General features: G+C 49.6%; 1 protein-coding gene across 2 annotated transcripts; it reads left to right on the top strand.

Moving 5' to 3' along the window:
• The first annotated feature begins 6 nt into the window (after positions 1-6).
• On the top strand, positions 7-6,870 carry KCNAB3 (potassium channel, voltage gated subfamily A regulatory beta subunit 3). Of its 2 annotated transcripts, XM_014549887.1 has the most exons (14): positions 7-80; positions 1,404-1,447; positions 1,534-1,571; positions 1,823-1,902; positions 3,626-3,670; positions 3,764-3,808; positions 4,015-4,058; positions 4,257-4,343; positions 4,618-4,703; positions 4,863-4,983; positions 5,069-5,163; positions 5,259-5,379; positions 5,550-5,638; positions 5,900-6,870. In XM_014549887.1, the coding sequence occupies exons 1-14, from the start codon at positions 70-72 to the stop codon at positions 5,975-5,977; spliced, it is 984 nt and encodes a 327-aa protein (XP_014405373.1). In that variant the 5' UTR covers positions 7-69; the 3' UTR covers positions 5,978-6,870. The 2 variants fall into 2 exon arrangements, with proteins under 2 accessions (XP_014405373.1, XP_014405374.1); XM_014549888.1 differs by lacking the exon at positions 7-80 and having other exon boundaries at positions 1,429-1,447; positions 1,534-1,598.
• The last annotated feature ends 4,139 nt before the right edge of the window (positions 6,871-11,009 follow it).

The raw sequence follows: 11,009 nt of genomic DNA, 5'->3' as shown, positions 1-11,009 counted from the left end.
ACCGCAGTGGTCCCCCGACCCCCAGCGCCCCCTGGGGTCCTCCGAGAGAGCACCGGCCGAGGCACTGGCATGAAATACAGGTATGGGGGTGGCCGGGCAGCCCGCCCAATCTGCTCCCCTTTCCTGGCCCCTGAGGCTTCTGAGATGCCCCGGGACCCCCTCAAACTTCGCTCAGAAGGTCCCGGCGCATTCTCTCTCTTCTTCCCAGCACCGGCCCCCCCTTACTTGGTCCCTCTCTTGGTCTCCGTCGATACCCCTACTAGGAGAAATGCAAGTTTACCAAGGTTGACCCGGTCCCGTCAGAGCCTGGGATGCTCCTGAGCTTTTCTCCTTACCCCCAGGAAAGCCGGGGTGCATGGATCTCCAGGGTGCCTTCCCCCCCTCCCCGTGTCCTTGGGTCTGTGTCCTGGGAAGAGGGAGAAGGGAAGGGCTTCTCACCCTGGCCTGCTCAGGGTGCCTGACCCAGATACCGCCCCCACCTGCCCTGCCCCACGGGCCCAGTGTCCTGGGACCTATCTGGGTGGGGACAGAAGGTGGAAAGATGGACCACATCTCTCAACCCCATGCTGAGGAACAGGGGTCAGGTGGGGAAGGTGGACTGTAACGTAACCAACTTTATCTCAGAGAACTGCTGGGCTCTCAGAACCGGCATGGGGGCAGGAGCGGGAGGAGAGGGGCTCCTGCCTGGGCGTGAGCTGAGCTCACCCAGCTGAGCGCACTGGACGTTGTCAGGTGAGGAATTCCATCCCTTCCATGTGGCAGCTCCGCTTGGGAGCTGATTGCCTGAGCAGGGGCTTGGGAGGAGGGGTCTTTCTCGTTCAGAGACGGACTTCACAAGCCCACAGGAGCAGAGGGAGTGGGGAGAGGAAGAGGGAGAACTGGCCCCTCCTGTCACACTCCCCACCTAGGTGACCTGCCTCCCTTTGTTGGAGTCTCATCTGCCGAGGCTAACCCGGGACCCTTGGTTGAGTGACTGAATTTGACTTGGTTACCTCCTCCCACTCCGATGTCCGCCCTTTAGCATAGCACGCTCTGGCTGAAGGTCTGTTTTCACAAACTCATCACACTCGGCCAGCCACATTCCTCCCAGCCCCCAACTCCACACCTGCCAGAGATGAATCAAACACAGACAAAACCCCACCAGCAAAACACAAGCCAAGCAGTACATCTGCAACGTGATAGGAAGGAAGATAAGCATGTTACAGTGTATCCAGAAGAACAATCACTTATTTGTTCACTTACGCTATGGGCATAGCACTGCCCAATTCGGCACCCCCACTGGGTCTAGTTTTGGACTGAGACCCCCTGAGGGCTTCTCATCCCGGAAGGAGAGGAGCTGGGGGCTGATCATCTCTGTTCCTAATGGAGGCTCCACACCTTCCTGCTACTTCTGTCTCCTGCAGAAACCTAGGAAAGTCTGGTCTTCGTGTGTCCTGTCTTGGCCTAGGTGAGTTAGAAAAAAGATTTAAGGGAAGGGTGTTCTTTCATGGCTTGCCTCCCACAGTTCTCACATGTCTGGCTTCTCTCTTGCAGGTACCTGGGTCACATTTGGTTCTCAGATCTCGGATGAGGTATAAGTGATGGGACCTAGAAGCAGGGTGAGGGGCTATGAGGGAACCAGAACAAGGGGAAATGGACTTGGGTTGGGGTTTGGACAACAAGCACGGAGAATGGTGAAGGGGACATGAGGCTGGGGGATGGGAAAAGGGAAGAGAATGTAGAAATCAAGGTTAAGGTGCTAAGGTGAAGGTGCTAGAGTGCAATGAGGGAGGTAATTGAGGGGCCTGTGGATAATTTCCAACTCTTTCTCTCACCTCCCTAGACAGCAGAGGACGTGCTGACAGTAGCCTATGAGCATGGTATAAACCTGTTTGACACCACCGAGGTGTATGCAGCTGGAAAGTAAGGACTGGGGCGAGAGAGCTAAGTTATAATTAGAAGACTGGGAGAACCTCAGGGCTTCATGTTTTCCATCTCAAGAACTCTGGGAATTCTGCCAACACTAAGTTCTAACCTGTCAGCCAGTGGGGCCCCCGAAACATTATGGGAATCATAGTCCCAAACATCAGCTTAGAGGGCAATGGGTATACTGTGCAGTCAAAATAAAATAAAACCAACAAATATATCTTGGGCATCAATTATGGGCAACGGCGTGGGGTTTCCAAATCTAAATTTCTAAACACACCATGCCACATCACACCCCCGCGGCTTCACACTGGGAGTAGCCACTCCTACCTCTTCTCCATATGGCAAACTCTTCTGCTCATCCTCAAGACCTGGCCAGATGTCTGCTTCTCCAGGAAGCCTTCACCCGGTTCCCCACTAGCCCCCTCAGTTCCTAAAGCACTTTACACTGCCCTCCAACACACCAGTATCAATTACTGGCTCATGTAGCCATATTTGCTGCTCAACTGGGATGCTCCTCCTTCTATGAAATCTGTCTTGCTTTCCCCCATGTCACCTGAGTACCTACACAGAGCCTAGTACAGAGTAGGCACTGCTTGTGGGATAACATCAATATGCCCTCAAGAAGCTCACAGTCTAAGTAAAACAAACCAACCAAAAAGACAGGGAGATATGAAAGAATGAATAACAGTCCACCATAACTTAAGACTTATCACATCTTAGTTCATAATTATGTGTCAAAGAATTGTGTAGCCCAGTGATTTTCAACCTTTTTTATCTCATGGCACACATAAACTAATTACTAAAATTCTGCGGCACATCAAAAAAAATTTTTTTGGCCGATCTGACAAAAAAATATGTATAATTTTGATTCGTTCACAGTGGATGGCCATTATTGTGTTGGCTGTTGTCATTTTTAAAAAATATATATTTTTTTGATTTCAGAGAGGAAGAAAGAGGGAGAGAGCGATAGAAACATCAATGATGAGAGAGAATCATCGATTGGCTGCCTCCCGCACACTCCCCACTGCGGATCGGATCAAGCCAGCAACCCCAGCATGTGCCCTTGACCAGAAATCGAACCTGGGAGCCTTTAGTCTGCAGGCCGACGCTCTATCCACCAAGCCAAACCGGCTAGGGCTGCTGTCATTTCTTTATTTGACAATTTAAGGGAAATGAGGCCAGTGCCCCGACTAAATAGTCGGCTATTACATGTTTTAAAAATTCCTGTGGCATAGCGGTTGAAAATCACCAGTAAGAGCTATGGAAGCTAACAAGGACTGACCATAGCCTATAGCAATCAGAGAACATTTTCTATTTCCCTCAGAGGCAGAATCTGAGCTAAGCTTTGAAGGACAGGTGGGATTTTGTAGACTCAAGGGGAGGGGGCAACACAAATGGTTGGAACCAGTGTCTCCTTGTCCCACTCTCCTCATCCTACTCTGTCCCTTCAGAACTCAGAACAGAGCTTGGTGCATAATAGATGCACAGTTGATGCACAGTTGATACATGTTGAATGATTGAATGAAAACTATATGACTACACCCCTAGTTCCAGGAGCTTCTTTTATTTAGTCCTGGATGGGGCTGACAGCCCACTGGACTCCTGGTTTATTCTCCACTTAACAAGAGAGGGAATTAGTTGAAGGAAATGTGAGGAAGAAGGGAAGGAACTGGTCCACCTTGGAGGGGTCAGTGCATCTACATTGTCTTTCTTCCAGGGCTGAAAGAACCCTAGGCAACATCCTCAAGAGCAAAGGTTGGAGGTGAGACTGTGTTTGGGGGAGGGGGGGCGGTTGCTAGGCACATAATCATCAAAAGTCCTTTTCTTGCTGGTTCTCCCATTTCTCTTTTTCCAGGAGATCAAGCTATGTCATCACCACCAAGATTTTTGGGGGAGGACAGTAAGTGGCTGCCCCACTCTAAGTGGGGAAACGATCTACAGAGGGTGTGTGATGTATGGGACGGTGGTGACGCTGTCCCCATATTTGCTACCCCAGGTCTACATTCCACCTGTGAGAACCCATGCAATCCCAGTTCCTCAAGGTGCAGGCCAGCCCTGGTCTCCTACCTGTGTCACACCTCATCTTTGACTTACCTTTTCCTACAGGGCAGAAACTGAGCGAGGCTTGAGCCGAAAACACATCATCGAGGGTGAGAGTTAAGAGACTAGGAACCTGAAGTGGCTTGGTATGGAACCCAGAGGAGTTGGGAACATTCTCTGAAGCTCCTGAGTTAGAGGCTTTGAATAGGGGAACTGGGATTTAGGCGGCCATGGCAAAATGGTGAGATCTGAATTCTTCCGAAACTGAAACTAAGGTACTTACCTTCCTGTCCTCGTCCCTACCCCAGGCTTGCGAGAATCTCTGGAACGTCTCCAGCTGGGATATGTGGACATCGTCTTTGCTAATCGCTCAGACCCCAACAGTCCCATGGAGGGTAAAAGCAGCACCCCAACTCTAAGAGTCCTTCACAACTGAGCACGTCTCAAACCTCAACAGGAAGCCAGCTCTTGCTCAGGAGGCCTCCCAGGCTCCACAGTGGATGCTCAGATCCCCAAGACTTAGACAGGGCGGGGAGCAAAGAGCAGAAAGCAACCTCTCTGACTCCACAGAGATGCCTGGGGTCTGGGTGGGGCAGGCAGAGATCTGCAGATCTGGAGTCCTGGATGCCAGGGATCTGGCAGTAAGGCTCTCCTCTCCTATATGCCTAGAGATTGTTCGAGCCATGACCTATGTCATCAACCAAGGCCTGGCTCTATACTGGGGGACATCCCGATGGGGGGCTACAGAAATCATGGTGAGTGTGCTACCCCACTTCCCCCTGTCCCACAACTGATTCCCACTTTTCACATGGCCACTCCAAACCCCGCTCTATTGGAGGAGGAGGAAGAGGAGTGGAAGAAAATGGAAAGAGTGCTTCCTCACCACACCCCTATCTCTTTCCCACCCCACTCAGGAGGCCTACTCTGTGGCCAGACAGTTCAATCTGATTCCTCCAGTGTGTGAACAAGTAGAGCACCATCTGTTTCAAAGAGAAAAGGTGGAGATGCAGCTGCCAGAGCTCTACCACAAGATTGGTTCGAAGCCCCCTCGTCCCTACCTTTCCCTTGGGCTCAGCATCACCTGGATTCCTTTCCCCACATCTAATCCTCTTCCTCTTAGGCGTTGGCTCAGTCACCTGGTCCCCTCTGGCCTGTGGCCTCATCACTAGCAAGTATGATGGGCGAATCCCAGATCCCTGCAGGGCCACCATCAAGGTTTGATCTTGGGGCTCAGGTGGCAGGACTGGGCTATTTTGGCTGTTCTGGGGTGGTGGTGGTGGGGTCTTTTGATGATTCTCTTTGGCCTCCAGAGTTACCAGTGGCTCAAGGACAAAGTGCACAGTGAGGATGGCAAGAAGCAACAAGCCAAAGTCATGGACCTCCTACCCATAGCTCACCAGCTGGGCTGCACTGTGGCGCAGCTGGCTATCGGTGAGACACTGCCTGCCCTGGACCCCGCAGAGGCCTTGTCTCCTTCGGAGAAACTCTCAAACCCAAGAGTGGTTTGTCCTGAGGGAGAATCCTCTTCCTCTGAGACACTTCTGAAGTTCGCATGTTCATTCTTATCCATCAGTTCTCTTGCTTTCCTCCTCTGGCTTCAGCGTGGTGTCTCCGCAGTGAGGGTGTCAGCTCGGTCTTGCTGGGGGTGTCGAGTGCAGAGCAGCTGATAGAACATCTGGGTGCCCTACAGGTGAGCTGGGGAATCAGAGGCAGAGCCCCTCTCTGGCCCCTCCCCAGGGGTCAAGGCCTCATTGTCCAACCCAAAGTGAGGACTCACTACAAGGCCCTCCTTTTGCAGATGAGAGGTTCCAGGGTGACAAGGCAAAATGGGCACAGCTGTGACTCTTTCCCCGCCACTTGGCCCTCTGTGCTGCTCCCTTGGGTCCTTTAAGTTCAGGCCCTCAACCTTCAGATCCTTCTTCAGTGACCCAACCACCCCATTCTCCTCCAGGTGCTGAGCCAGCTGACCCCGCAGACGGTTACGGAGATAGACGGGCTCCTGGGGAACAAACCACATTCCAAGAAATAGTCTGTCGGGGGCGCAGAGACCCAAATCTGGAGCCGCTGCACCCCTGCCCACCCAGAACTGTTTCCCCGAAGCCAAACCCCTCCAGCTCCAGATCCCTCCACGCAGCTGCCAGAGCCAAGTGGCCCCGCCCACTAACGAGTTCCGGCTTCGATAATCACGCATGAACAAAGCCATATCCTTCCGCAGTGGGGCTTGAGAGGAAAAGTAGTCCGCCGCTCCCTTCTGCGTTCTTCCAGGCCTTTCTGCTAATACCAGGCATGAGCTAGCTCCTGGGCAATCCCCTCTGCCATTTGGTCTCCCCTCTTTCTCTCTTACCCCAATAGCCGAGGGGGTAAAAAAAAGCTAAACGGTAGACACAAGAAACGCAGAGTACCTCAAAAGTGGCCCTTGAAATGTCATCAAGGGGGACTAACCTAACCAGTGAGTTGTGACGTCATCTGGGACGAAGGAAAATGGGGTTCTTACGATATGCCGTTATGCTGTTCAAAGGAAGCCAGGCTGGTCCTGGCGGGAACTACATGATAATCTTTAGGAACAAAGGACCCTGCCTCCCAGCCAGGAGGTGAAGAAGGGCTTAAAACTGGAATGAGTGTTAATACGTTGTTTCTGACAAAGATAGAGAGAAAACCGATGGCAGATGTATAGCTGGGCCAGGGCTGTCCTTGGAAAGCGGTTGGGCTGTGCGTCACAAGAAATAGTGACAGCCTTTAGGTCAAAGCAGGGATACGGGGCTAACACAAAAGGGTCTGGGGATAGACTTTTGAGCCAGGACTTCTACCTGGCTTTGGAGGACTGCAGTCTTAGTTCTGGCAATAATCTTAAAGCAATAATAATGGCCTCTCTTCTGTAAGACTTTCCAGGGAATTGTAAATAAAATCTTAATCCTTCCTCAATCACTGTCTGAAATTGCAGGGGGGGGGAGGTTAGGGTCTCAGTCTCAGATATCTGGCCTAGCCCCAGCCATTAGAAAGCTCCAGTACTAGCTTTCTCTCCACTGTTCATTTACCCCAGAGACCCAAGCACTGTGCGCCTAGGCACCACTCTCATCAAGGGCCCAGCACCAAAGCACTTGGGCCCCAGTTTCCTTCCTTCCTTCCGTTGCCACATTCCTTAGAACCCAGAGAGATCTGGCTTCGTGGTCTTTTTCCTCCCCCTGACACCACTGCCCTCACACTTCTGGTCTTATACTCCTTAATTTCACTCTTGCCTGATACCCACACATGCTAAGGAACAAGTTTCTTGTGGTTTTCTTGTGGCTGAATGGGAGGGCTGTTCTGAAGTTGAGGCTTTGGGATTTGGTGAAGGAGAGGTAAAATGAAAACTGGTCGATGGTTGAGATGATACAGAGAAAGGGAAAGGAGTTATCGCTATAAAGGACAAAAAGAAAACGTGTGAGGATGGCAGAAAAGCAGAATTGAATGGGATTGTGTCAGATACAGCCCCTTAGTCTTCCCCAAAGGACTCCGATGTCCCTGAGATAGAAAGTGGGTGGGAAGTTACAACCTTTAAAGATCACAAGGCAGGGAAGAATGTGCTCTGCCTTTCTTAAAATACAACTTTGCCATTCCCCGGGGGGCTCATTTGGTTGGAGCATCCTCCGGTACAGGTTACGGGTTCGAGTCCCAGTCAGGGCACATAACTAGTTGTGTGTTTGGTCCCCAGTTGGGGGGCGTGCGGGAGGCAGCCGATCCATGTTTCTCTCACATCAATGTTTCTCTCACTCTCCCTGTCACTCTAAAAATCAATGAAAACGTAACCTCGGGTGAGGATTAAAAAACAACCACCACCTCACCATCTCCCTGCTACCCATCCTCACCCCTGATCGTGAAGCTGGGAGAGCAATTTCCAAAAGAGAAAAAGCAGCATATACCACTTTCTGGATTAGCAACCAACTGGATCAACTAATGAATACTTACACACCATTCCCATCATTTCCTACTCATTTGGAAAGACTGTGGAGGAAACCAAGAGGTAAAATGTATGACTAAACTATCGTTAGTTTTTCTGTAACAAACATACATGAATTTATAAATTCAAAATAGTCCTCTCTTATATAACCACCTTGGAGGGTTATGCACTTCTTTTAAAAATGTCTCCCCCATTGCTCAGAACATTTTAAAAAGCTCCTTATAATTACCTTCAGAGGCAGTTTAGAAACCCCCTGCAAAAAAACCTTCCTTTATTGTCACACCTCATTCACCACATTTATCACTCACCTCACTCATTCATTTTTTTTAATATATGTTTTTAATGGACTTTAGACAGGAAGGGAGAGGGAGAAAAAAAAGCATTGGTTACCTCTGGTACACACCCCAGGGACCGAACCACAACCTGGGTATGTGCCCTGACTGGGAATCCAACTGGCGGCCTTTCAGTGCATGGGATGACATTCACCAACTGAGCCACACCAGCCAGGCAACTTCACCCATTAATTTAACAAATATTTACTGAGTCCTACTATGGGATACAATGGTGAACAAAACCAGACTCAGAACAACCTTCATGGAACTTACAAATGGGCGGAACAAACAAACAACACCCGTACTGCACCTTCAGTTGTCCAAAGGCCAGAGGAAAGGCTGCACCGAGAGCTGACAGACAAGTAGGTGTTACTAAGGTGAAAGCCAGAAGGTGAGGGGAACAGCATACAAGCAAGCTTTGCAGCAGAAAAGAACATAGGATCCAAAGATCTCCAAAGTCCAAGTGTCTAAGGACAAAGAGGCAACGGAAGCAGAATGTGAGACACGAGTGGCTTCAGAACATACAGTGACTTAGAGGGCACTCTAGAATATTCTTTGTCTTAAGGACGGTAAGAAACTTTCTAGATCAATTATCTATTGATACACAAATCACCTCCAAAATTTAGTGGCTTGAAACAACTTCTAAACACAATTTTCTTCATCATTTTTTTCATAATTCTGTGAGCTGGTTGTAGATTTCTGGATTTGGATAAAAAAAAGTAGGAAACACTGGAAGAGATGCTGATTTGGACAAGGAGAGGATTGGTTTGGGTCCTGGAAGATAAATAAGAAAAGAGGAGCAAGTGACTGGATACCCAGGTCTGAAGCTTAGAGAGGCTTTAACTGTGAAACACGTTGGGAGCATTTATATAATCAAATCTACCTTAAAAGTTTAAGATTTAATCACCAACTGGGGATATTAAAATATGTGAGATCTCTGAACACCATCCCAAAGAGAATTTCCAAAACAGTTTTGAATTACGACAGCATCATTGAAACAAGTAGGTAGCTTCCCCCAAGTGACCATGAAGACAATACAACTTAGAAGTTCTGAAATGATTGCTTAAAAATACTGGTATACCTCCTCACAAAGATTACCCTCTAAGGTTTTAACAATGTAGTTAAAAAGCAAAACCAACTCTACATTGCCTATTACTGCCAGTAAATGCATTGGTCTAGAGCAGTGGTCGGCAAACCACGGCTCGTGAGCCACATGCGGCTCTTTGGCCCCTTGAGTGTGGCTCTTCCACAAAATACCACGCACGTACAGTGCGATGGAAACTTCGTGGCCCATGCGCAGAAGTCGGTTTTCGGAAAGGAGATAGACAAAACAAGTATACAAGACGAGTGTGGATGGGAGAGTTGGAAGGGGTCGACCTCAGCGAACGAACGTACCTCAATCAGATTGAGGACTTTTTTAGCAAAGGCCAGCTTAGGAGTCCCCTAATTAAGTTAATAACAATGTACCTACCTATATAGTTTAAGTTTAAAAAATTTGGCTCTCAAAAGAAATTTCAATCGTTGTACTGTTGATATTTGGCTCTGTTGACTAATGAGTTTACCAACCACTGGACTAGGCCATATAATGTTTGCATGAAGATTTACTTGAAGTGATATTTGCAACCATAGTAAAACAAAGACTTATATTTTTTATATTTATTTTATATATTTAAATGCCATTTAACAAAGAAAAATCAACCAAAAAAATGAGTTCATAGGTTTGCCATCACTGGTCTAGAGAAACCCACCTGGTATTGACCCAGAGAGATGGGGGTTGAAAATGTTGGGTAGTGAGAAGTTAAAATGAATACCATCTAGGCTGGGGCCACAGGATAATAATTATAGCTAATATGTGGCATTTACTCTGTGCTAGGCACCGTTCTAAGCCCTTTACCTATGTAAGCTCATTTAATCCTATTATTATCCACATTTTATAGATGAGGAAACCAAGGCCCAGAGAAGTGAGGTAACTTTGCTCAACGTGTCACAACTAGTAAGTGGTGGCGGCTGGGATATAGGTAGGCTGGCGCGATGTTACCCTCCACACCAGAACCTGGATGGCAGGTCCAGGAGAGGAGGGAGAGGAGGCAGCTGGGGATGGGTGTGGCGCCATGAGGGAATGTGGGCTGTGAGTACCACGTCCTGTTTACCTGTGAGGGAAGTCAGACCCCTGAGTCAGAACTCACGCTGGGCTGCTTTGCTGGAGCCATCATGGTGTGTGGGTGTCTGGGCCTGACTCCTCGGGAACGAAAGGATTCCCAGCATTCCCAAGGCCACGGTCCTGAAATCTAAGTCGCTCCAAAGACTGAGATGTCAACTGGTAGTTGAGCAGTTGGAGAAGAAAGAAAATTGGGGAGCCAGCCTTACCAGAGCACGGTGAGTGTGTGTGTGTGTGTGTGTGTGTGTGTGTGTGTGTGTGTGATGTAGACCAAGGCGAGCTGCGGGCAGAAGGAGAGTATCTGCCAGGCAGCATCCGTTCAAACACCCAGGAGCCCACCAAAGATGGGGCAGGACGGGCACTGGCCCGGGCTGAGGAAGCCTGTGTGGATGGGGCTGTGCAGGTGTGACCAGCTGAGCGAACAGGTGCCAGGGACTGTAGAGACCCGTGCCCGTGGCCGGGTGGGGCTCAGGAAGAGGACTGGGGACTTGCACGGACACAGCAGAATCGAGGTGCACAAGCTTTGTGCGGGGGGCGGGGCGGGTGCAGGAAGGTGTGGAGGGAGTAGAGGGCTGTGTACCTCTTATCTCCCCAGCTCCCCAGTCCTGGCAGCACTCTGGCCTCCTGCCCCATC

This window comes from Myotis brandtii, unplaced genomic scaffold (genome assembly GCF_000412655.1).
Source record: "Myotis brandtii unplaced genomic scaffold, ASM41265v1 scaffold573, whole genome shotgun sequence".
NCBI classification, from domain to species: Eukaryota; Metazoa; Chordata; class Mammalia; order Chiroptera; family Vespertilionidae; genus Myotis; species Myotis brandtii.
The sequence above is the reverse complement of the archived record's forward strand: the minus strand, read 5'-3'. Positions and strand labels throughout refer to the sequence as shown.